At 47.6% G+C, this 27250-nt stretch overlaps 1 protein-coding gene across 3 annotated transcripts in view; it reads left to right on the top strand.

The window, feature by feature from the left end:
• The window catches only part of Znf827 (zinc finger protein 827), a 168980-nt gene that overhangs the window by 94977 nt on the left and 46753 nt on the right, over window positions 1–27250 (top strand). For all 3 annotated transcript variants that reach the window (XM_055609038.1, XM_055609039.1, XM_055609040.1), the window contains exon 8: window positions 14133–14236. In XM_055609038.1, the coding sequence (XP_055465013.1) occupies window positions 14133–14236 (104 nt within the window). The remainder of the gene's footprint in view (window positions 1–14132; window positions 14237–27250) is intronic.

Raw genomic sequence — 27250 nt, 5'->3', positions numbered from 1 at the left:
CCCACAGGGCCTGTGGGAAAACATAGCAGGCACCAGTGAAACACACCATGGCTTGCCATTCTCACCAGCTCTGCCGGGGGATCAGGGCCAGTGCCCACGCTTGACATCTGAGGCTCAGGAAGCCCTTGAGCTGCGTGCCTTGTGCCCTGTGCTCTCATTCCATCTCTCCATCTGAAGAGCTGCCCCTCGTCCATGTCTCTGGCACAAAACCTCAGATGTGTAGAGCAGGAAATGGCAGGGGATAGTATTTCTTGTTGGCAGTTTTTGGTTTGTTTGATTGTTTTTTGAGACAGGGCTTCTTTGTGTAGTCTTGGCTTTGTAGATCAGGCTGGCCTTGAACTCACAGAGATCCACCTGCCTCTGCCTCCTGAGCACTGGGATTATAGGTGTGTGCCTTATTGTCAGTTTTTAAAGAGACGTAGATGAAGCTAAAGGGTGAGGGTAATCACTAGCAAGTTTCTGGGTCACTAGTTCTGTGCTCATTTGTCTGTCTCCATCATCTCAGTGATGGAGAATTTCAAAGGCATGCAAGGGTCAAGAGAAGTGCCAGTCAACCATTTACACTCTTACTAGTTCCTCTGCCACTTCATCTGTTTCCTTCCTTTCGCCACCTCTTTCCATATATTACTTTGAAACAAATTCTGGGCATTGGGGTGCATGTGTATTGTGTGAGTGCGTGCATTGTGCGTGCGTGCATGTGTGTGTGAGTGTGTGATGGCATCTTGTTTCTTTGTCTGTTGCTCTCCATCTTAGCTTTTGAGATAGTGTTTCTGACTTAGTCTGACGCTCATCATCATCTACACTGCCTACCCAGCAAGCCCTCCAGATTTACTGCCCAGCTGGGTTAGCTACTGTTTCCAGCTTGCTTGTATGTTTGTTTCAAGACAGGGTCATACTCTGTAGCTTTTGCTGTCCTGGAACTCCCTCTGCAGACCAGGCTGGCCTTGAACTCACAGAGATCCTCCTGTCTCAGCTTCCCAAGTGCTGGGATTACAGGAGTGCACCAGTACGCTCAGCTACTGCTCCCCACTTTCACTTGGGTACTGGGATACGAACTGAGCTCATACAGCAAACGCTTTACCCACCGAGCCTTTTCCCCAACACCTTTAGACATCATCTTCAGACGGATTTGATAGCTCCTGTTGTGTGTTTTGTTTTGTTGTGGTGCTCTGTTATAGCCTGTGGCCTCAGGCGAGCTAACCCAGCACTCTCCCGGTAAACCACATCCCCAACAAGAACTGGCCTGAGAAATACACTTTGTGTTTAATTTTCAAAGCCTAAGAACTTAGAATCAGCTGTATAAATTAGAATCATCTTTCCGAAAGTAAAGGCAAAAAATAACCCGCCAAAGGGTAGCAGATAGCCCGGCAGAAAAATCAATTTGCTTAGCAGCTGGAAAGACTGGGTCATGTGGTTTTGCCTTGACCTTGTCCCTCTGCCCTTGTAAGGGCACCTCCACCAGATGCAGCTTGTAAATGCTAAATCCTTTCACACGTTTAACCTTCAGAGTCTAGAAAACTCAAGTGTGAGGAGGCCTGTGGGTCTCCTTTGAGAGAGTCCTGCGTGTGCCTAGCACAATCTTCCTGGCACACAAGCTGAGTCCCCGCCAGACTTAGGAGGACAGAGCAGACCACAGAGGAGTTCAAGAAAAACCTATTTAAAAAAAAAAAAAATCCTTTCCCATCACAGGCCTAGTTTCTACAGGGAGCAGGTAACCAGCCCTCGTGGTCATTTGGTAGATGAAAACACATGAGGCATAATCTCATGACCAGATTCCAAAGTTTAGTCATAATAAGAAGAATCGAATCTTCCGCCATGGCCCATCAGCCAGCCGGGTGCTACCCAGAACGCAAGTAGGGGCTAGAGTACACGTCAGATAGCTCCTGGCAGGTGAAGAGGATGCACCCGTGTGTAACACCATGGGCTTTGGACAGTGGCTGCCAAGAACCCTCTCTTATCGTTCATTCCCTCTTCTCCCCATCAGTACCCCAGGGCCCGTAGAGGGAAGGTCAGATGGCAGGCCCAGAAGACAGGACCGCACACACCTGATTCACCTCATTCCAAAAACAGCTGTGTGTTTGACTGGACACAAAGTGGGAAAATCAGAGAAAGACAGACTCATACTGTGCTGTGCAGACCAATACTTAATTTGCCCAATTTTCCAAATCTGAAATGCAGGCTATTTTTCTATAATTTAGATAATGGCAGAAAACAGTGTTTACTAAAAAGACATACTCACTTGATAGTGTCCAATACAGGATTTTCCTGCGTGGCGGTGTAGATGCATGCCCTTAAATATTTATGATCCAGTAATAGAAATTGCACAGGTTGGTAAAAAGTGTCATGTGCTGCTTCTGTTCATGCAATTTTCCCTTCTCATTTCTTTGGAGAACTTGAGAGAATAATGGTGTTATTACTTTAAAAGTGAAAATTACTTGGGGAACGCTGAGTGAGACAGAAGCAATTAAGAGAAGAAACAGGAAATGGCGAGTGAAATTGGTGATTTTTTTGTCTCTCTCTTTACATTCTATTTACTGTTCACATTTTGTGACTTTAAAATTAAACACATAGGACACTGGAGCATTTGCTATTACATCGCTATTAATTTCACAGATCAAATTAAGACACTCTAATTTATTTTTATTTTTTAGTGAAGTCAAGGTTGTCAGGGGCCATATGGTTATCTCCATTAATGTTTAAGGTTTTTTGTGTGTACTCTGTCATCTTTCAGCATACTGTTCTGAGACGTTTAGCTTTTCCGTGTCCCTGTAGGTAATCTTCACCCTCTAAACATGCCGCTCTTGTGCAGCGTTCAGCCTGAGACATGCTTTCAGTTGCCTTGGCATGTATGCTGACAGGGAGTCTTGTCACTACAGATGCTGCCTCAGGTTGTCCTTAAATTTTCATTTTTTAAAGAAATTCAAATTTCAATTCAAAGAAATTGAAATGATTCTTGAAAAATTTTTTTTCCTAGGCACATGCGCCTCTTGAAGTACTTTGTGCATTGTGGGCGGTGGGCTGTGTCACTCAGTGGGGGCTTACAGTTCATTTTCGGGTCTGCAGGGGTCGCTGGTCTCCTTCTTCGTTCCCCAGGCTCTGGTGTGCTCTTCCCATTCGCTGTCTTTGCTTTCTGCCTAACTCCAGAGTGTCTGGCATATGAAGGTCAGTGTTGAAGACTCTGAGGAGATAGCTAGAGTCTGTGACAGGGACTGCAGCCAGCAGCGACAGCACCGAAAGGCGGGTGCAGTTTGGGTGCCGGCCACAGCCCTGCTCTTGTCTGGGGGTTTTCTCTGAGTGTCCCCAAAGCTGTTACGAGACGTCCAATAAATAGGGAGAATGTGACCTTTTGCCGTGGGACAGCTCTCAGTGACAGCAGGCCATAAGGCATCCTTGTTGCATGGACGTGGTCCATGGCATGGACACGGCCTTGCACCACTTCAGGGAGGACAGCGCCCCCCCCCCCCCCCCCCCGCTGTTCCACAGAAAGCCCCTTGTCCTAGTTTCCGTGGGAAGTCATGTTCTCCCTGGAGACCTGGGCGTCTAGGAGCTGACATTTCATGCATCCGGTGTGCTGGGCTCCCTTCCTTGGTCTGTGCTGGCTTCTGTGGCCCTGACAAGGCCTGCATTGTGCTCCCTCCCTGGGAAGTGTCTTGGCTTTTTGTGGATGAATGCTGAAGCCGGACCCTGAGCTGTGGGATGAGGTTGTGTATTGGCCCACCTTTAGAAGACCAGACATACATGCCACTGGACAGTCAAAGGAAGTAGGAGGCCCTGCATGGGGTTGAAGCTGTTTTCCTTCCCGAAGTGCCTCAGTTTTCTCCCACCCCGGTCTCTCCTGCAGCCTCCCTTCCTTGCAGAGTGTCTAGACTTGGAAACCTGTGCTGAAGGGTACAGTGTTGCCAGGTTGTTTCTGTTTCTGACTCTGCTTAGGTTGTTTAGAACTGTCCCTGGTACTCCTGCTTTGAAAGGCCAAGACTTTTTAAAAGTACATAATGTACATAGTCAAATGGCAGTTTTTATGAGACGTTTTCAAGATAACTATCAGAATATATAGAATATACACTTAAATGATCATTATCACTGACGATTCTTCTACCCAGAGAGCCCACTTCTAAGTTGACAACGGATGTCTTTGTGGAATTTATTTTTGTGTTGCTTATTTTCTTATAAAAACAGAATCCTGCCATATGTACAGCTTTATAGTCTCAGTTCACCTAGACTATGTTATACAGTATTTTTAATTTAGTCAGGGTAACTCTTTTAAGATTTGTCTAGTATCATTCAACATTTCCATATGTCATAATTGACCTAACCAGCCCCTGTTAGTGGATGTCCAGAAGCCCCGCCTCCTCCACACTGTTACTAATGTAGCTAACGTTACAGACAGTGCTGGGAAAAAGTGAGTCAGGCACTGTGCTGGGAGGTGGCTCGTGGGAGACTTGTCTGCCATGCCAGCATGAGCACCTAAGCTTGGAGCCCCAGCACCCTCCTAAAAGCAACATACAACTCTAGTGTCAAGGACATGAGAGGATTCCTGGGGGCTGCTGGCCCGCTGCAGCCCTAAGTGTAGGTTCAGAGAGATAGCCTGCCTCAAAAATGATACTGTATATGGTGAGGAGCAATGGAGGACAGCCCGAAAGTCAGCTCCTGGCCTCTACATCCCATGTGTGTGCACCAAGACAAAAAAAAAAAAAAAAGCATTAACATCTTTCAGTCCTTTGCTATAAATTGCAAACTGACTTGTAAAAATTCAATCTACAACTCTGCCAGGAAGTTATGAATAAGACAGAGAGAGACCGAGGTAGGCCAAGATCATTCGAGACTTCAAAAGCCCTATACTTTTTATTTAAATTTTAAATTTGAAATGAAAATTATTTGTGCATGCCTGAATGCCAAAGTGCATGCATGTGAAGGTTAGCTCTCAGGAGTCAGTTCTCAACTTATACCATGTAGGTTCTAAGAATTAAACTCGGGTCCTTAGGATTGGTGTCCTAAGACCCTTTCCCAGTGAGTCATCTCCACTCATAGCTCCACTCCCTGATTCTGTGATCGTTTGTCCCTTAAAAAAAAATAAGGATACTCCTCCCACCATGCTGTTTCACACCTTATAAAATGAGCAACACCATTAGTTCTTGATTGTTGAGAAGCTTCTGTTGTCAGATGGCCAGCCCCAGCCAGAGGATACCCATGTTTATGAAACATCCCCTCAAAAGCAGACGTGGGAGTTCGGGTGTGTGTACGGGTGTCTGTGTAGGGAGTGGGTGACGGTGCTCTCGTGCCTCCCGTCAGCCGCAGACTTGCTTAGGAGCCCCCCAAACTGCAGCACCAGCCTCAGTTTGGAAGGCAAATGTCCAGCTGAGCCTCGCCAGCGTAGAGTGTAACTCACATTTTGCTCTCTTGAGTACCTCTTTCTGAAAATGTATACAGCTCAATGGATGGCAGGACTCCCAGACCCTGTCCTAAAGTCTGTTTATTATGTACCTTTTAGATCTGAACAAAAATTTTTCGTGTCATAGGGTGGAAACTCACAGCACTTGGATGTTTTTCTCCCTAATTCTCTTGGCTGCCGTCCAAGGTTCTTTCACTAGTGAATACATAGGTGAGATCTGTCGGGGGTGTGTGTGTGTGTGTGTGTGTGTGTGTCCTCCTTTCTGAGGTCCTAAGAAGAGAAGGGTAGAGCTCCACAGTTCCACTAAACCAGTGGTCTCTTTCATTTAAAGTTATTCCTTTCATTTTCCATCATTTACAAGTATGTTATGTAACAGGCATACATATGATATGTTTATGTGTATGTATGTGTTTATGTATGCTAAATTATCTATTATTCTATTTGTTAACAAATAAATTAATCCAAGAATGTGATAGCTAAGGATGACAAAATAAGCTCTCCCTAAGAAAGAGGAAAGTTGGGGTGATCATAAAAATGAAGCTGAGGACGCTCAGTTGCTAGGGGCCTTGCCCAGCGGGCATGAAGCCCCAGGTTCTAGTGCCAACATCACAGCTGGGTATGGCAGTGCTTGTTGCAGTGCTAGCGTTCCTGAGCTGGAGGCAGGGGGTCAGAAGGTCATCGCCATCCTCAATTACACAGCAAGTTCCCGGCAGCCTGGTGTCTGTGAGACTCTGTCTTGAGAAATGATGTTAAGTTAAAAATTAAATGCTCTGAAATCTGAAATCTGGAATGACGCAAAACTCAACAGTTTTGTGCACCAACATCGCATCATATACAGAAAAGTCCATGTCTGTCTCCATGTCACCGTCAAAATACAGGTGCACTAAAATTACTACATATGATTTTTACCTTCCCGTATAGGATATACAGGACACAAATGCATTTCTTGTTTAGATTTGGGTTCCGTTCCAAAGGTTCCTCTGTATATGTATGCAGAGACACTCTAACGCACACCCCATCTCAGTATTCCAGGAACGCCCAGTCTCCAGTATTATTTGATCCTCTTATTTTTAATGGAAAAGCAAACACGAATGTGCCAGTGGTTTGTTATTGACATGTAAGCATAGTCTCATGCAGCTGCCCCACATCACCCAATGTCTCCCTTGCTCTTAAGCTCCTTGAGGAGCGTTAGAAGGAAAACCAACACTGTTCCTAGTCCTTATCCTCGAATAAGCTCATCTTCCAGATATGATATAATCAAGAAGCTCTCAGAAGGAAAACCATTTTCTTCTTCAGCAAAGCCTGTAATCTGTTACTGCTGTGAGCCCTCCCTTATCTCGACTTAGGGATCCATAAGGGAGCTCGTGTATCTGCTTTCCTTTGGTCATGGCCACATTCCAAGTGGTATAACTTTGAACTGGTGCCACATATATCCTTGGGATAACTTTTGCCGTGTCACTTGTCTCTTGTGGCTTTTGGAGACTTGGGATCGTGTTCTCAACTTCCGGGTCACGTCAGAATGTCAATACAGTGTGGGCGCACCTTCGAGGGCGTGTATCAAGATCTAAAGGGTTTGGCTTTTAAGTAAATGTGTGGTATTTCAATTTTCTGAAAAAAAATGTTGGCCTGAATGTGTAGCTCGGTGGTAGAGTGCTTTCCCTGTGATATACAAGGGGGTCCCTGGGACAGTGTGTCCCCACACAATAAAGAGGCGGGGTGAGGGAGGGAGCGAGCATGGGCATCAATGCATAAGGTAGTGGGTGGATGACGGATGGAGTATGTACGGAGAATATCCAAACATGGGACACTTCCCTGGCATGTACAAGGAAGGCCTTGGGATTCATCCCCAGAGCTAGTAATGAAGGAAAAGAGTGAGCATGCTATATTAACACCTAAGGCAAGGAATCAAATAAAAAAGAGCATGGGCTATTATGGGGCTCAATGGACAGGAGGGAGGCTGTGCTCAGAAGAAGAAAGGGAGCCATCTGGTGAGGTGGCCTGGAGATGAGGTCAGCTGAAGAAACAATCACTGTCTCCCAAAGAGCTTTGCACGCAGGCTGGGCCTGCTGTGTCTGTTGTGCAGTATGCAGCTTCCCACCTGTGACCTGCACCTCTTAGTCCTCAGGAAGAACTCTTCATAGAGTGGTCCTTCGCTCGCCTCAGTCTGTCTGCCCTCTGTCTTCCCGGTTCAGAGCTGTAAGGCGTCTCTTGATGTGTGTTCCCTCTAAAGGGCTTTTTAACTTTATGCATGTGCGTGTGTGTGCGCTTGTGTGCACATGCGGGTATATGTGCGGTGCGTACCTGAGCTCGTGTGTGGTCCTCCCTGGTCTGGCGAGGCTCCCCGGTGCCTCTGCCCCCGTCCTGAGGCTACAGGTGCCTGCCACTGCTCTGCTCTTTGCACAGTGGCTGGGAATCTGACCTGAGATTCTCGAGCTTGCACGGGCAGGATTTGACTAGCTGAGTCACCGCTCCAGCCCTTTCGGCTTCCCTCACAGTCTGTGTTCAGCTTCCTTCCCTTTCCTTGTCTTGCCTTGTCATTGCAGTCAGAGTGGGACACCTATGATGGTGGGATCAGGGAGTGAGGCCATAAGCCGTGAGCTCTCTATTCTGCATGAAGACAAGCTCCCCACCGGCCCTCGGATGTTAAAGGTGGAAATATTTGTGCCACAGCCCAGCACTTAGCGAAATGTATCACTGTTTAGAGCCGTAATCTTTTATGGACTGCTTTATTATTTATTGTGAATCTCTCTTTTTGCAGCCCTGTGCTGTTGACCCTGTAGCCCGTGTTATCTGAGGTCTGGCAGTGGCCTCTCTGGATGACAGGACTGCCACTTCTTATCTGAGCGCGTAGATTTGCTTCAGGGGGAAAATGGTCCTGCACATCAACAACAGTTTCACTTTTATCCAGTAGATAAAAGTTTGCATGATGTCTTTCCCATGTAACAGAACAGAGGAGGAGCCGGTGACGAGTCTGTTGGACGTTCATGCCCCTGAAAGTCGGTGCTGTTTCTGGACTGTTTGGATGAGTGAAGCAGGTAGCCTGCCTGCATGCAGGTCCAAGAGAACACATTGGTGGAGTGATGCTGTTAAGTGAACACACCTGACGGCTCATGTTCCTTTGGGTGGTAGTGACAACCGCCACCACCTTCCCATCAACACACCAAAGCTGCGCCCTTGTCTTCCTTGCTTTTCCTTTTCTTTCCCTTGAGTTTTCATTTGTTTGTTTTTACTTTCTTAAACTTATCTTTTTAGGGTGGGGGAAGGCAGGATCTTATATTACTCTAGCTGACCTTGAACTCATTAGGTATAACTAAGGATGATCTCTGACTCCTTCTGGTCCTTCTGCCTCCATATCCCATGTACTGAGTCGACCTGGTGATCCTCCACGCCAGCTTGGTTGGTGCTTAGCAGGGCGCTCAGGGCTTCGTGTGTGCTTGGCAGTGGCTTTACCAACAGAACCATAGCTGCAGCCTCCCTTAGCCCACCTTCTGAGGGTGGTCCTCTTCATAGTGAAAACTACAAAAGGTTGGGTAGCCAGAGATCGGGGACCAGCACCATGTCATAGTCACAGACTGGCTCATTTTCTGGAATAATTTACAACCAACCCAGGTTTCCAGGTCAAGGACTGTACAAACTTCCTTCCCTGCCCATCATTTAGTCTGGCTTATTTCACTTCTGTTTTTCTCCCTGCAGGGAGGTAGCCCAGGTACCTTTGGGACTCCCCCACCCACACACACACAAACACTGAGTAGTAGCTGTCAACCTTACCATCACTTAACCTTTGGCCAGAGAGTCCAGCAGCATGGAGAGCTTCCTGGCTTCCGAACTTCTCGGGTCACTGACGTGTTCAGCTACACGCTACAGATGTAGGGCTGGCCCTCAGCACACGGCAAAAGTAAGATTATCTTGGAGACCCAAGCCTGTGTGGTTGGCACTGTCTAAGGATGCTTCTCCAGCGTGATGAGGATATGAAGATGGTGTGTGTGCAGCCTTAGTGCCTTGGATACCTTATTTCCTTTCTCTTTCTTGTTTGAGACGGGGTCTCATTCTATAGTGCAGGCTAGCCTGGATCTGTGTAGCTCAAGCTGGACTGGAACCTCAGGTCACACTCTATTGTGGAGATTACAAGCATGAGCCACCATGCTCTGTTCTGCCTTTCACTGAGACCTGGCTGAGACCAGCTTGCCTTCAGAAGCAGTGAGTACGTGTGGCAGACATGGCTCACGGGCTGCAGAAGTTTTAGAAAACCAGGGCACAATTTAGCTGTTAGAGAGAAGTGGTGGCTCAGTCAGTTTCCCTCTGCTTCTCAGCTCATGGAGACACAGCCAGCGCCTGCTGCCTGAGAGCCTGCATTCTGGGGTGGTCGCTCTCTACCACTCCTTCATCTGTTCTTCCTTACACATATTCCAAAAAACCCTGTTCAGGATTCCTGGGATTCCTGGGATTCCGAGACCAGGGGAGGTTAGAAGGCAGATCATGAAGGCAGCCTGGGTTCAAACTGCTTCGGCTGTGGCATGGACAACTCCGTCACTTCTCCAAGTCTACTCATCTGTGTGATAGGGATATGATAATGGAGCCTACCCAACTCGAAGCCTCGCTGCAGACAGCGTGAGGACCTGCTAGGCACTCAGAACTACATTATCTGTATATGTCACCAAGACAGATGGTAGTTTGTGAACCACATTCCCAGCAATGAAACTCAGGCTAGAGGGATTATTTGACAAAGGTTGCTTCATTAAGTGGCAGTATGGGTGCCGACCTCCCCTTTAGCCTCATAACGGTGAATCCACTGTGCTGCTCGCGTCTCAGCAGCTGGTCTAGCTTGGGGTCAGTGTTCTCTTAACCTAGCTCTCTTCGTGGATAAGACCTCACTGCCTTGGCTTCTAGAAGTTTCTGCACTGATCCTCTGACCCTATAATACACAGAGGCTCTTTTCGGTGCATTTTTGGTGTTTGGTATCATACCCTTAACAGTTTTTGCCTCCAAAGAAATCTTTCTTTTCCATGCCGGATACAGCTGCCACGAAGGGAGAAATTTTATCCGGAAAGTAGCTTTGGCCATGCTCTGTGTGTGACTTAGTCTCTTCTGGGCCTCCACAGCAGGCCTGCACTCCTCACTCGCGAGGATGTGCACTGTGGAAGAAGGGGGCGAGGTGCGGAGTGGGCTGTGCGCGCTGCAGAGCCTCGAGGCTCTCTTCCCTGAGGAGCAGCGGCCTGTGCCTGCTGCTCCTGGGAATGTTGGGTTGTTGGAGAGAGCCCGTGCTCCGCCTCGCCTGCTCTCCTTTGCAAAGCCCGTTGCCATCCACACGGCCCTCTGCTGGCTTGCGGCCCTGCCCACCATTCCCGTATGTGCGGTGGTGGTGAGCACCTGCTCAGGTTTCTCAGGCCTCTCCAGGCTGTCTGCTACAATCAGTGACTGAATCCAGACTCTTGTCCTTCCTCCCACTTACAGAGATCCTGCAGTGTGTCTGTTGGTAGGTCAAAACCATGCTCCAGCCCTTGGGTCTCACTCGTCTCTCTCTATGTGGCTTTCTTGCAGCTCTACATGCTGGCTGGCCCCAACCCATGTACCTACCCTCCTTCAGATCACCTTCCTGACCAAGCCACCCCTCCCCCATCATACAGCACCCTTCTCCTGCATATCCTCAGCCACCTCTTCCTCTCCCTAGTTAGCTCTTCATGGCTGACAGGTTAGCACATATCATCCGGTTCTGCTGACGTTCTGATCTCCCTCAGCCATGGTGTGCCCCGTGCTCCTGAGCCCACTCATCACGGGAACTTGCTGAGTCGTTGCTGAAACTGAGGGCAGTGTCTGGCCAGAGCTGGAACAGTTACTGTAAAAAGGGGCAGGGCCCAGGGCCCAGGGGTGCGGCTACTTCTAAACACACTTTCAAGGGCTGCTCTTGGGATCTGGGGGTTCCCAAAAGGAAATCCCTGCTAGGTCCCCTCAGCTCTCACATTTCCAGGTGGCCCAGTCAGGGGTCGTGCCACATGCCCACAGTCTCAACACCTGTGAGGTGCAGGCAGGAAGATCAGGAATTCAAGATCATCCTTGGCCATGAAGCAAGATCAAAGCCAACCTGGAGACCCCACCTCAAAATAAGTGAATAAAATGGAGGTAGTAGTTTCAACAGACAGAGCCATGGTAACATGTGTAGCTGACTTTACCTTGTGCTCACCTTTTCTCAGGCAGTGTCTCTCTGTGTGAGCTTCAGAGCTAATGACACGGCCATCGTGTGTGTGTGTGTGTGTGTGTGTGTGTGTGTGTGTGTGTGTTGTGTGTGTATGTGTGTTTGATGTGTATGCATGTGTTGTGTGTATGTGGTGTGTGTGTGTGTGTTGTGTGTGTATGTGTGTTTGATGTGTATGCATGTGCTGTGTGTGTATGTGGTGTGTGTGTGTGTGTGCGTGTGTTGTGTGTGTATGTGTGTTTGATGTGTATGCATGTGTTGTGTGTGGTGTGGTGTGTGTGTGTATGCATGTGGGGTGTTGGGGGGTGTCTGATGTGTATGCATGTGTTGTGTGCTGTGTGTGGTGTGGTGTGTGTGTGTGTGTGCTGTGTTTATTGATAGAGATGGAGCCCAGAGTCTCATGCTCAACAAGTGCCCTACCTCTGAAGGACTGCCCAGCCTTGGCGACAAGAGCCCTCATGTCTGACCAGCAGTCTCTCTAACTCCTTAGTGTTCTTTGCTCCTTAACAGTCCTCTTTATGCAAGGGCTGGATATTAGCCTAATCCCCACTGTTAACTAAGACTTCCAAATCAGAATGACTTTTCCTTCGTTTGTTATAATGGCTTCAATACAAAGGGAACTTCCCTTTTGTTAACTTGTATGGAAAAGTTGATTAATTTATTCTCCTTCAGGCTACACACACACACACACACACACATTAAAAAAAAATAAGACATAGTTCCCATTGCTTGCTTGAGCACTTGCTGGATGTACTGGAACTATGTAAAACACAGTCCATGGACTCTTTTGCTTGGTCCTCACAGCTCCTTGGTGATGTGTGGGACTGTTATCCCCTCTGTAGAAAAGAAATGGAGGTCCAGAAAACTTAAGGAATTGTGCAAAGTCACACCATGGCCAGGTAGCATGGCCAGAGTTTGGATTCTGGAGTACATGTACTCAGCCGGCGAGTGTTTGTGACTTGACGCTTTTGTGGTGGTTGGTATAAAACGGCCTTTCCTGTCTAGTGCCCCACAGCTTGTGCACTTTGAAAGCCCGTTTAGATTGCTTACTGTTTACACTATAAATATAAAGCATGCCAGTCAGAGTCCTGGGCAGTGGAGCCTAACAGTTATGGTAGAGCTGTGCTCTCTTCCTCTTTTATCCTAATGCTGTCTGTCTCTTTAATATTGATGTAATCATTGTTGCTGTAGTCTAGGGTCAAGCTTAGAAAAGCAGCCCCATGTGTGGGAGTCTCAGGCTTCCATGCCCTGGGATCTGTTCTTTGTCCTGCCTCTCCGAGCTATAGTGCCCCTGCCTTCTGGAAGGACTGACCAATGCCAGGCCCTGCTGGGAGGCAGGGGTAGGGCCTAGGGAAAGAGCTTCTTTTTCTGAACACAGGCTCCTGCTACAGCTTCAGGTTTATCTGGCCTCCAGCTTCCATCATGTCCTCAGACCAGGGACTTCATCGCTGGCTCCTGTCTCTCTTCTTTGTCCCTCCAACTTTAGGGTGGGAGCGGCTTCCTGCTCCTCCCATCTTGAGATCATGTTCCTGCCCATGGCCTTGCCACCACTTGGTACCTGGCACCTCTGGCCGAATTTCCTGTGATACACACAAGTAGGGCTTCCCATTTCCCAGGAGGGACCTGGATGGATACTGTGTAGCCCTGTGAGTGATTACAGTACTTAGAGGGTTTCTGAGGGATTCAGACAGTGAATGTGCTCACGGTGGTGGTGCTGTCGGGGAGAATCCTGGGAATTCTAAAGCTCTGTTATGCTTCCAGCCGGATCTCAAGGGGGCTCAGTGCTGCCCAGGTTGATTCTGTCCTTTCCTGTGATGCTCAAGCCTGGGTCCTTGGTAGCATAGCGTCCCAACTATGCCTGTCAAGACTAGCCCCGTTCCTGCTGGAGCTGCACTTACTGAGGGCCCAGCTGGCTGTGGCCTGCAGTGTAGTGGCCCTTGGTCTCTGAGGGGGTTGGTCTCTGAGGGGGTCAGATTACAGATCATGCTGGTTTCGTCTCCTCCACCGCAGAAAGCAGAGAGGTTCTTCCTGATTCTGGGGCAACAGTTACTGTCATTTGTGCCCAGAACACACGTGAGCAAGGGAAGATACATCCAGCCGCTGAGCTGGCCCTGGACTCAGCCTCACTGTGTTTCAAATGTGGTCTTTTAGGTAGTAGGAATGCTTGCTCTGGCAGAGGACCCGAGTTTGGTTCCCAGCGCCCTGTCAGCTGGCTCCCACCACTGTAACTTGAGCCCCGCTGCACCGGGCACCCTCTTCTGGCCTCCATATGCTGGCACACACTCACAGTCAATCTCTTTTTTAAAAAGGTGATATTTTGCGTGTGGACCCTGAGTGTAAAAATGATGTTCTTGTGATACTCATCTGTACAACCTGCTCTCTCTTCCTTAGTTACAAGCATAGTCTGATTTATATTGCTTTAATATCATTTAAAAACACCACTTTATCCAGTGTGTGTCTGAGTGCGTGTGTGCGCATGTGTTTGGAGCCAGGTGCTCTGGGTATTGTAAATAACTTTAATTTACTAACCCTCACTCTCCTCCCCCACCCCAGCCCTTTCTTTTCAGAAGACACATTTAGACAATCACCATTCACCTCCAATTCAAAAGATGTGCTGCCCGGCGAATCTGTGCTGCACGGAAGACTATCGGCTCCAGGTAAGGACACATTGTGGCCTTTGCTTCCGCCGCTGGGTGCTTGAGAATGGCTTTTCTGAAATGAGTGTTTCCAGATGCCTGCGGCTTGGGCATTGCAGCTATTCCTGGGAAGGTGGGTTTACAGAAGAGGGAGAAACGCCATTGAGACTGCCACAAAAAATGCAGCCTGTGGTGGCTCCTTTACCTTTGCTTTCAGACCTGTTCATCTCTTCCTTGCTGATGCTTTGTCCACGAACTGAATTTCCTTTTCTTTAAATATTGAACTATAAGGGCAGGGAAGTGGCTTCATTCAGTAAAGTGCCTGACGCATCATCGTGAGGACCTGAGCTCCAGCCGGCTCGTGCATACCCTGAGCACAGAGCTCACCTGTAGTTTCAGGGCCACAAGAACAAGACAGAGGGTCCCAGGGCTTGCCGGCAGCCACCTCATCCGCATCCAAGCCGGTCCCTCTGAGACCCTGCGTCAAAGAGTAAGGTGGAGAGTGGCTGAAGAAGACACTTGATGTTGAGCTCTGGCTTACACACGTGTGCATATACACACACAGGCACACACACACGCACACACTCATGCACACACACACACACAAACGAAAGAGATAACTTGACAATAATGTGTCTTATATGTTGTCAACATTTCAGGCAGGCAGTAAGAGGTGGATGAGGCTGGGGTGAGAACTAGCTGCTATAGCCGTGGCCCCCACAAATACCATTGCGTACACAGAAGGGACTCAGGCCGGCCAGGAGACCCTGTCTCCTGAACTCTGTCCTAGTCACAGCACCTACTACATCCATCTGACCCTCCTGGCAGGCTCAGCCGCTAACACACAACTTCCCACCTGTCCGTCACTTCTTTGTTCTAGAGTAAGAGAAAGTGTATTGTCCTTTTAGTGGGGCATAGCTGTCCCTCAGGACGTGTGTGTGTGTGTGTGTTGACAGTTGTGGATCATTTGAGAACCACTTCTGTGCACCCCATTTCCTGTTCCACCACCAATCATTCTCTTTTGGATGTTGACAGACATTTCAAGCAGTCCGTGGTCCCTCTTCTCATGCGTTTGTCCCGGAGCAGAATGGGAGAGTGAGACTGAGTGTGTGGTTGTGTGCAGAGACGCACTTGTGTGCAGGAGGGCTTCAACATGCTTATTGTCCCTGTAACCCCTCCAGGGTCAAGTCCAAGTACCCTCCACACCCCCAGGAGTTCTGTCTCCCAGAATATTGAGAGCTGAGTAACTTAGAATGTTGAGCAAAGTCATGCGGCTTCTTCTGGAGAACTGCTGTGGCCATCGCAGGGTGGGCCACACCAGAGTGGGGGTTGTCTTTAGTCTAGCAACGGCAGAGCCATCTCTTGTCCCCAAGCTGGTGGCCAGAGTCTGGCCACCAGCACTTTCTTTGGCTCTCTAGGAAGAACATTCCTGTTCAGCCCCTGGAAGAAAAATGGTCATGCAAGAAGACATGATAGAATGGTTGGTTGTAGGGATGGAAGGAAATCCTGCTTAGTTTTCTATCTTTCTTCTCAGGCAGGGCCTCCTGAAGCTACTGTTTGCTTCCTCCCGTGTCATTTTGAAGAGCTGTCACCCTAGTCCCCAAAATTATTGCCCTGCTGTTAAGTTGATAGATTGTGACTTCCTAATGTCAAAATAACTGCCTAGGAATTGCCTGTCAGAGTGCTGTGTCCCGTACTGCCAGTATCCCGTGATGTATATATAATCCCTGTGATGCTGGCATCACATCTGCCTGAGCTGTGTTTAAAAAGACTTTATTAGAGGGCTTTGGAGGGGCCAAACCAGTGGATGCTGAGCTACACAGTATGCATAGGGGCTTTCTGTGGTGAGAGATTTGCATCACATGTTAGACAAACTCAGACTTGAAAGCTCGCTCTTATGGGGGGGGGGGGGCAATGGGGTGAACATCACTGGGATTTTAAACCTGCAAATTGACCCTCATAAAGAACAATCAACCCACTGTTGAACAGAAAGCCCTCTCTGGGCAGTGAGAAACCTAATGATCCTCCTGTGCTCACATTTCACCTAAGTAAATGAGGAAGGGGGACTTGGTGTTTTGACGTGGAAGGTGGAACTCCTCTGGAAATAGAGGTAAAATAAAATGATTTAAAATACTGTGGATGTGATCACGATGCTCTTCTCACACTAACCAGAGAAGACCAGTTTGCAGGAATCAGCGTGAGCAGTGTGGAGTTCCTGATGGAAACACTCTTGCCAGAAGCCAGGACCATGGAAGTGGCCGCTGCGTTGCTGTTGCAGCAACCTGGCCCTTCCTACAGTTCTGAGGGCGCAGACGCCACCCCGGATTAGTCTCTTTGCCGTGCCCAACTACCTGACAGGAAGCAGCGCACAGGAGGCTTCGCTGTGGTTTGTGCTTCAGAGGGGCCAGAGGTCCAGTTGTGGAGTGGAAGCCCAGAGCTGGGAGCTGCTTGGTCTATAATGCCTGCTTTTCCCGTTTTCCTCAGTTCAGCTCCCAGGCTAGGAGAGGCTGCGCCTAATGTTGATGTGGGCATCACCTCCTCAGATCTGTGGAGTAGTTTGGTAGAGACACCCAAGTCTGCCTTACTAATGCCCACGTGTTTGCAAGCACTCCAGCACACATGTGTAGGGTCGGTTCTTGTTTCCACCAAGTGGTTGCAGGGATCAAACTCAGGTCGGCAAGCTTGACAGCAGGTGCCTTTTCCCATGGAGTGGTCTCATTGCCTCTGAAGGGGATTCTTAGTCCATTCAAGTTGAAAATAGGAGCTGACGATCACAGCCACCAGCCAGTACTGGTGAACTATTTTTTATGAACTTTTTAAATTTTTCAATTTTATGCGCATTGGTGTTATGGCTGCATGTATGTCTGTATGAGGGTGTCGGATTCCCTGCAACTGGAGTTTACACAGTTGTAAAGTCCCATGTGGGTTCTGGGAATTGAGCCTCGGTCCTCTGTAAGAGCAACCAATGCTTGTAACTGCTGAGCTATCTCTCCAGCCCCATGAATGAACTATTTTTAAGTCATCTCCCAGTAGGTTTAGAATCTGTTTGTATATGACAAGGAGGGAATCCATACATTTTGTTACTGAAATACTGGGTTGTCAAGTCTGGTTCTTTTGTGCTGCTGAACACTAAACAGCGGCATGCACCACCCCACCATCCTGAAAGCAGAAAAAGTGTGAATCTCAGAATACACCTGGACCCAAGCCTATGGGATAGATGCTCTCAGTTCACGCCATGCTCCCTAAATTCAGTGCTGGGGACCGAGACTGAAGCTCCAGCGGATCATAACAGATGTTGAGTGGGACGTGGAGGGCTCCAGAAAACCCGGGGTGACGTTTGCGTGGCAGGTTGCTGGATCACGGGAAATACGGGATTTTAAAAAGAGGCTAGGCAGAGCTCTAGAGGCCTAGGATGGCATGACTAGGGAGGACTGGACAGAGGCTGGACAGAGACAAAGGAGGAGGGGCCAGAGAGCTGACTGATCTTGAATCGGGGTCAGCTTTGCAATCAGCAGGATGGTGTGGAGACTGTACAGAGCTGTGCAGAAATGGGGAGGGCAGGAAGGACATGGCTGATGGGAGGCAGATAATTGTGGAGGCAGAGAGGGGAATGGCCGATGGGGAGGCAGGGATGAGGATGGCTGAAGGGGAGGCAGGGGTGAGGATAGCTATCTTTGCCACCTGTCTTTTTAACAGAGAGGTACAAAGTAACTTGTCAGAGTTTCAGTGAAAGCTTCAGGGTTCTTTGAAACCTCCATCTAGGTCATTTAAATGCCACCATTAAAATATTATTTCTATTTTTTATTTCCTTAGCAAACTTATTTCCACTGGAAATACAAGCTAAATGTCAGCCCTTTTGGATTTTCTTGGATTGCCAGTTGGTGAATGAGGCTCGCTGTGGCAACCTACCATATCCCTGGCACTTGTAGCAAACACAGCACTGTTTCCGCAGTTGACTTTGGTACATCACTGTATACTGCTGTAGTTGGGTTCGAAAAGCCCTCGATGGCCTGTGTATATAGGAGCTTGTTCTTAGCTTCATGGTATTGGGAGGGGTAGAAGCATAGCAGATAGGTCCTGCTGTTATGTCAATATAGAGCTCTGCCAAGGGGAACCCTGGTCAACCCCACCTGTGTGACTGCATTTGGGGCAGTGAGTAGGGTAGCTGAGTAGGGTGATATTGGTAGGAACTATGGACTGTGAAGAAATCAAGAATAGCACAGTTAACTAGGCATTTGCCTTCAGCAGATGGTATCTGCAGCTCACAGCTGCCACCATCAGAGACAGAATAAGCACAGAGCCTCCCAGTGCCTTGGCCTTGGTTGTTGCCAGTATTTCTAGACTGACTTTCCTGAACCAGACCCGACATCTTCACTTGGCTGTGAGCATCTTCAACAGAGGTAACACCGGGGATCCTTAATGATCATGAGAGAAAAAGAATCATCACTTTCTGCCAGAGCAGTGTGGGGACTTCAGGACCCCTCAAGCCAGGTGTAGGTGTAGATGCCCCCTGGGTAGAAGGGCTTCTGTTTATTCAGAGGGGCACAGGAAGCGACATGAGAGAAATCACAGGTGTGTGTAACTCGGTGTACATTGATTTATCCTGGCCTCACTTGTGCAAGATACGCATTAACAGAAGGACTGAAGCGAGATGTTTTTCAGGGAGGCCCATTCCAGTCATACCTGCCACTGTTTGTTTTCTCACCGTCTTGCAGCAAGCAGTGGCCATTCAGGAAAAGCCTCAGTTTTGCTTGGAAACAACATGGCACTTCAGTTCTGAATTTATTATGATTTTGGAATCACAGCAGGGTTTGCTCTGTATCAAGCCAAAAACCAAAAACACAACCAGAGTGGGTGTGAAGGAAAATGTGGGTCTCCGTGGGATTCATTCTCAGTGTTTGGAGTCTCTCGTGCTTCTGTTTGTTATTTCAGATGGAGCCTGAATTAGATGATGTAAAACATTTGTAAATTCCTCCCCCATTCTCTCTCACCATACCAAAAAACAAAACAAAACAAAAACCTTTTTGTTGTCATTTATAATAAATCGGTAAGAAGAGAAAGTGTAAGGGGTGTTAGTGCCTCTCCAGAAAGATGCTTCTCGGAGTCAGCAGCAGGGAAATTCAGTTTTCTCCCGGACTTGGTGTGACAGTCAGAACTGAATGTTTAATGAAAAGATTGTTTTAGAAGTTGTCTGCTGGCTTTGGGGAATGGCGGCCACTGATGTGCCTGTACAGGAGCATGGACTTGAGTTCAGATCTTCAGCACCCACATAAAAGCTGAGTGCATATGTCTGTGGAACAGAATCCCGGAGTTCACTGGCCTGCCGGCCTAGCCAGTTAGTGAGCTTTAGACTCAGTGAAAACCACCACTACCACCATCTCAAAACGAACAAACAAACAAGATGGAGAGCAATAAAGGAACGTACAAGATGCCAAATTCTGGCCTCCACATACACGTGCACCCATATGCCTACATACCTGCACATACAGCCCCTAACACACAAACAGGCACCCATATGTTACGCTACACATAGACATACAAGAAACAGAGACTCCCCAAAGAAAAGAAAAAGAGAGAGAGAAGAGGGAGGGAGGAGAGGAAGAGGGAAGAAAGTTATTGATTGCCTGTCCCCAGTCCAATCCTGTATCCATTCTCTGCTCTCTGCCCTAACTGTCAATCTAATTTAAGTGGAACCAGGTCATATATTGTTGTGGTTTGGCTCTTACATGCTCCCTTAAGCACCATGTGTTGACGATTTAGTTTCTAGTTGATGGCACTCTTGGGAGGTGGTAAGAACATTAGGAGCTGAAGTGACATCACATCGAAGGAAGTTAGGTCACTGTAGGTGTGCCTTTGAAGTGGCTGTTGGGGCTCTGCCCCAGACTTTTCTGTTCCCCACTCCTGGGGAAAGCAGTGGTGTCTCACCATGATGCTCTCTTCCACCTTAACACAGGATGGAAACGACAGCGCCAACTAACTGTGGACTGTATTGCTGATCTGGGGGGCAAAATAAATCTCTCTTCTCTAGAACGTGTTTCTCTTAGGTGCTTTGTGATAGTCCGAGGAAGCTATTAGCACTTTCTGAACTCCAGTGGATGACAAACTGTGTGACAGAACCACCTACAAGTCACCTTTGTCTGCCATGCTTCTGGCTAGAGCTGAATGATTTCTTTGAGACAGTTCCTTAAGCTGCATTTTAAGCTGCATGTGCCATTTCTGTTTATCTTCAGATCTCACGTGATACCAAGAGAGATGGAGAGAGACAGAGGGCAGACAGAAATGCAAGGCTGTCCTGGGGTCTAATAAAGGATCTTCTTCAGTCTTCTTAAACACATTAGATTCTTTTTAGATTCAGCCAAGTCATAGACAAATAATAGAACATGGGATGTTGGCATGAACCTTTTTTTTTTTTTTTTTTTTTTTTTTTAGGTTTAAGAAATTTTTGATGAAACAGATTCTTTCTGTCCAGAGAAGGAAACAGATAGCAGGGATCTGCCTAGACGGGTGGGTGTGTGTCCTCTCCCCTAACTGTGGAACCAGCTCACTTAGACCTGAGCCTTATCCCCACCATACAGAGGATTCACTAACTCATTCCAGTGATGAAGTTACTGAGCGTCAGTGCAAGAACTCAGAGCCAAGTGTGTGGCACCACCAGCCAGTAAACAGGAGAACTCACTTCCCTGACCTGGGAACTCACTTCCCCACCCCCCAAATGTCAAATTCGGATACTTTGAGGAACTGATACACATTCTCACTGTTTTCAGTAGAATTCTAGTTTTATCCTCTTTCCTCTCCATCCTCTCTGTTTTCTTTTAATACCTCATCATGTCATAGTTATTTGAGATGGATTTTTCATTTGGGACTTAAGTAATTACGTCATTTCTGTGACCACTACGGCTACCACCACCACCACCACCACTACTGTTACTGTATAATACAGGGAATTGAGCCCAGAGCCTCGTACATGCTAGGCAAGCACTCTGCAATGGATTTTGATTACAAATCTAACTTCTACAAATCTGAATGCCTCTCCTGGATCACGGAAATGGCTTTCTGAAGTTGTGCCCTGCGTCTCTGATTAAAGCATGTGTACAGAACTCTGGCAGTCTGCTCAGCAGGACAGAAAGAAATATTCTAGCCAGAATTCAAGAAAACTAGGGTTATACCCAGCCAGATTTCCAGTAGAAAGAAGTTAGAAGGTCTCCAAGGTCCTAGAGCACGTGCAGTTCAGAGTTCTGCCATGGTCAGGGTTGCTGTACACTAGCTAGCTCTAGTCCTTTCTGTTCTTTTGAAGACCCAATGGTGCTGACCCAGGGGAAATCAAAGTCTACTGGGGGTGGGGGAGCTTTCTCCTAGGTTTGTTCCCTCACTGACCGCTGGGGACGAGAGACGTTTACGAAGAAGTGATTTGCGAAGGTCTGAAGTTAGGTTATGGCAGTGCCTAGAAGGAGCAGAAAAGAGCTTTGGGAAGCTGGGGAGTCCCGCTTTTCATCGGGCTGATTGCATGCACATCATGCACTTCCCTGGGAGTTCATGGGGCTGGAAGCCTAAGACATCACTTGGCACATGGCTTACTTAGGTACCCTGTGCACATCCCAGGCCGTCGGTGGAGTGCACAGTCCCTTCAGACTTGACAGTAAGGGAGGCAGTGGCAGTAGATTTCAGCCTTACTACCTGTCCTGGCATGGCTCTTGTCAGCTAGAGTCATCTGAAAGGGGGAACTTCAACTGAGAAAGCGCCTCCATCAGGCTGGCTTGTGGAATAGTCTGTGGGGGCATTTTCTTGATTGGTGATTGACAGGGGAGTACCCAGTTCACTGTGGGCAGTGTCCTCCCTGGGCGTGTGGTCCAGGGTGGTACAGAAAAGTCAGTTGAGCTATAATGGACCACAAACCAACAAGCGTCATCCACCATGACTCCTGCTTCAGTTGCTGCCCTGACTCCCCAGATGGCGGGCTGCAAACTGTAAAGTGAAATGAACCCTCTCCTCCCTACCTTGCTGTTGGTCATGGTCAGTATCATAGCAATGCAAAAGTAACTAAGATAAACCTAACATTTTAGAGACGACTTCTGTTTGAAGCGTGAACTGGTGGCTCCGTATGGAGCATATGTCGATCAATACCTTTCTGTTGGGTTGAAAATCTGGAAACTTCCACAGCACATGAAGCATTTCTTTGGGTGCTTGATAGATAAGCTGGAGACTGGGAAGCTGTTTACTAGAGGGAGAACGTTTTATAGCTGTGGATTGTCTTGATCTAATGTTTTAAGGGTAAAAAGTGCTCATGACTAGCCCAGCTGTCCCTTGCCAGCTGTCTGGGGGAGTATACATGTACACTCCGTTCAGAGCCTTTTGTAGAGAAAGGCCTTTTGTTAGTCCTTGTCAGGTTGGCCCTCCCTGGGTAGTAAGTAATTAAACTGCTTCAATTGTTGGTCTCTGTAGAGGATTGCGCATCCATGCACTGGAGCACAGGTTTGCGTTTGGGAAGTGGTGTTTGTTTTCCTTGTGGGGGGAGTCGGGGGAGATATATTCTTACATACAGTGCCAGTGACTTTAAAGCCACAGTGGGTAAAGCTTTGGCAAACCGCATGTATTTCCAGCGGTATGGCATGGGCCTATGGCTGCGTCCTCGGGTGCCAGAGTTGATCGTTGCTGCTTTCCCACTGTACCTGAGAGAAAATGACTACACCCAAAAGCACTCAGTGCGCCAGTTTGAGGACTTGACTTTTCAGGCACAGCTGACCCTCTTAGGGCTGTGGCCCCTTTGGCCGTGGCCTGCCACAGTGTCCTCTGAACAGATCAAATACATACGTGCTCGCGCGACTTCAACTGGGTCTTCAGCTATGTTTTTGTTCTCTGCAAAGACTATTTAGATGGCTTAAGAATGAATAGAGCTATAAAAGCCAAATTCTTAAAACTGTGTAATGGATGATGGAGAGGATTTGCTTAATAATTGCAATGTAGTACCCCTGACTTAGGTTTGGAACTGGCTAATTCAATATACAAGGCCCTTTTATATACACTATGTCCTTCCAGTTCCTTTGCTATCAAAAATACATATTCTCATTTCACAAATTTCTTCTCTGTGTTTATTGCTTTTCAGGGCAGTAGCTGCCCTCCGGTACCCAGGGCTGAAAAAAAGAGAAAGAGAGAAGACACTCTACACAAACTAGATCATCTATTTTCATTCCCACAAATCCATTCTGTTTTCCATTTGTAGGACAAATGTTGGAAAGACAACCCCCACCCCAGGACAGCCCTTTTCTAGATATAGTCGGCAATGGGGTGCTGGTGAAGGGTTTCCCCTTTCACATACCAGTTCATTTACTGAGTTACTTAGCTTTGCTTCTCTGGGTTTGTCGTTCAGAAAAGGGCGGTGTTAACCCTCCGTGCTGCAGGACGGCCTCGTTTGCTTTGTTTAATTTTAGGTCATCACACCATCCCTGGGGAGTTTGTTGGAACATTCCACATAAAGGTTCCTGGGGCTCTTTAAATTTCTCAGGTGCTAAATAAGCACAGAATTTCCCCCACCCTATACTTTCTCCATACCTCCATTCCAGAGAGAAGGTTGGGGGTTGGGGAGGGAATCTTCTCCCCCTGTGGCTCCTGTCTTAGCAGCTACACCCTCACAGCTTACTGGGACTCACTGTCACAAGCAGTTTGGGAACAAAGATTTGAGTACATTTTCTTTTTTTGGATTTTAGAAGTAAAACCAGGAAACTGTATTGGGAGTGGTGGGACTCCAACCAAGGAAAAAAAAGACAGCCAATAGCGCCAGCTTTATGAGACAACTTAGCAGTGTGGACAACTAGAGAATAAAGCCCCTGTTTCTAAAGTGTGGCTCTTGAGTGCCCCCCCCCAAGGGTCCATGTGTTGAAGGCTCCAGTGCTCTTAGGAGGCGTGACTAGTGGAAGGAGGTAAATCTTTGGGAACATGACCTATTTGGGGACATTGGCTTCCGGGAAGTTCCTTCCTGTGTCTGTCTCCTCGCTTTGGTGAGGAGCTTAAGGTGAGCAGCTCCTTCTGTGTGCAGTCACTGTGGTAAACTGCCTTTGCACAGATCCAACAACCAACTCCCCGTGGACAGACCTTCCGAGGTCAGAATAAACTTTCCTTAATAAGTTGACTGTCTCAGGTATTTTGTCGCAGTGACAGAAAGCTGGCTAGCGGAGGAGGAGGCCACGTGATCACATACATCAGAGTCTTCTACACGACAGGCGTGAGCTGGGGTCTTCCTGGGGGCTGACCAGTTGAAAGTGCTCTCAGAACGTGGTCCCCCACCCTGAGCCTACACAGAATTAGGCTGAGCAAGCTTCAGCAGGCTCAGAAAGGCCTTGGGAAACATATGGAGGGGCTGGGTGTGAGAAGTCTGCTAGAAGGCTGAGGAGAAATGGAGGAAATGCAGAAATCTAACACTGAATGTAGCTCTCAGCCCCTGGCTTCCTCAGGAGCTCCTTGTTGGGCATAAACTATGGTCTCACCCGAAATCAGTGCCTATTGTAGTTGCTCAAAAGATCTTGGGTGAAAGGACAATGCTGGCAAAAAATAGTGTGTTGTTGGGTGTGGTGATTCAAGACTCAGGAGCCAGAGGTAGCAGGAGAGCTGCTGGAGTTCAGGGCAACAAAGCAAGACCCTGTCCCTAAAATCGAGGAGTCTGGGGGTGTCTGAGCTCTGTTCCCAGTACCGCCACCCAAACAAAAGCAGAAAAGAAAAACTTTAATTGTCATTGTACAACTACAGTATTTTCAGATCTTTTAAAGAGAGAGTTCAGTAAGACTTTGATTACATTGTACAGATCTCCATTTTTTGTTTGTTTTGTGTTTTTCCACAGGCTCAAATAGATCACTAAAATCCCTAAAATAGATTCACACACACAGAGACAGGAGTGTGAAAAAGCCCATTTTCAATGTAGTTGATCTCCATCAGATCGAGGTGTTGACAATGTTGAGGAAGAGCCTGTGAGAAGACAGTGGCGGGTCCTGGCAGGAGTAGGATGGCTGAGCATCTGCACTCAGCACCTTAGACACAGTGAGGCTGGAAGGCACCTCTGGGACCAGGCCGTGGAAGTAAAAGACTGCAGTGTGATGGTCTAATACCTGAGCTAGTGAGGCCAGGCATGGGGGGCCTGCCGTCCAGCTGCTCAAGAAGTCAAGGCAGGGTCTCATGGGGAGCCTGCCGTCCAGCTGCTCAAGAGGTCAAGGCAGGATCTCATGGGGGGGGCCTGCCATCCAGCTGCTCAAGAGGTCAAGGCAGGGTCAGTTCTTAAGACCAAGAGTTCTAGGCTAGCCTGGACAACCTAATACTGATTTTGATATGCCCCAAATTTATTACTACTTTATTATTGGAAATTTCTCAGTCAGAAAATTCTCTGTCAAGTCCCATATAAAAAGGTTGTGAGTTACTTCAAGTAAAAATGTTCTCATCTTTGACCTAACAGGAGTTTTTATTTAAGAAAAGAAAAGAAAAAAAAACTTTTATTCCATGAGATTTTTAATGTAAAGCACCTTATTGAAGAACAGCTTTTGTGTCACGAACAGCAGCCGTTCACAGAGGAACTGCTCAGAAACATTCCAGGAAAGTGTGTGAGACAGCTTAGAATTCAGGGTGAATTTCTATAGAATTTGGACAATTCATGAAATGTAATTTCTTTTTTTCTTTTAAGTTATTTTTAAAAATGTGACATTTGCTTCTTGCTTTGAAAATATTTCCCATAGTGCATCTGACACTTTCCCAGTTGTCTGCTGCTCCTGAGGAGAGAGTCTCCTGAAGCCGCCAGGCTCTGTTTCTCCCACGCTAAAGGCTCTTCCATCCCTTCTTCAAGATCTGAGTCCAGAGACAGGCTCTATTGACGTCAGAGGTGTCCACATGGGCTGGGCCATTTCTGCACTCCCATGAGCTTTTTTGTGTCGTCTTATTTAGCTTTTTGCTTTCCCTTTCCCTGTCCTGAATCACTGTGGGACTTACAGAAGGCAAGGCTTATGCGAGATGATACACTGACTGAAAAGGAGAAGAAAAAGTGACTTCTTAGATTCTTGGTTGTGAGCCTAGCCTTTAACAGCTGAGCCATCTCTCCAGCCCGAAAAAGTGACTTCTAAGAAGCAGAGATACAGTGCTTCATGTAACCTCGTGAACTTTGAAGCCCGTGTCTCATTAGGAGACCGTAAGCTAAAAGTAGCCTTGGCACAAGGGACTCTGATGTGTGAGACCAGAGATGCTCGCAGAATAAAGAGCAGAAACAACCTGGGAACTGGTGTCCATTGTTTGGGAACTGGTGAACTAAAGCAGGGAGCTTAAAGAAAACTCCAAGCCATTTAAAGAGAATGAGCAGCTATGAGAATTTATTTCAAAAGACATATTGTTAGAGTTAAAAGAAGACAAAAGCTGGCTGCAGGCAGCATGTTCCACGAGCCTGTTTTTGTTGTTTTGGTTTGGTTTTTAAAGAGACAGTCCTTTTTCTGTGTCCATCTGTTTGGATTTGCATAGGTGATGTCTCTGCAGATGGGTAAACTGAACGGAAACCACAGAGATGATGCTCATGAATGAGAAATGTTCTTGTTTAATGTCTGTTTGCCGTTCCTCTTATGGTTGTTTGTTTGGGAGTTGACTTTTACATATGTGATAATGAATAATCTCAAGATGAAATGATTTACTAAAATTTAGAAAGACAATAATTCTGGGCTCCTCAGTGAGCTCCCCCAGCTCGAACTAGAAGTCAGAGTCAAATGAGCTTTTCTTCTGTTGACTGGGGACAGAAAGCAGGGCTGGGGGGATGGCTTGCTGTTCTCACACAAGGGCTTGAGTTTGGGTCCTGCCCTGGAGCTTGAGGTGGTGTTCCTGCTGTCCTAGTGTGAGCATGTGTATCCTGGGGCTTCCCTGGACAGCCAGGCTAGCCAAAGTGCCGAGTTCCCGGCTCAGTGAGAGATCCTGCCTCAAAAATAAGGCAGGGGACAGTGCAGGAAGTGGCCCAGAGTTGGCCTCTGGCCTCCATGGGTGGACACACAGGCACGCGTACATCACACTCACAAAAGCACTGTTACA

The sequence above is a fragment of the Psammomys obesus genome, unplaced genomic scaffold (genome assembly GCF_907164565.1).
Source record: "Psammomys obesus unplaced genomic scaffold, mPsaObe1.curated_primary_1811, whole genome shotgun sequence".
Taxonomy (NCBI): Eukaryota; Metazoa; Chordata; class Mammalia; order Rodentia; family Muridae; genus Psammomys; species Psammomys obesus.
This window is presented reverse-complemented; position numbering and strand designations above follow the sequence as displayed.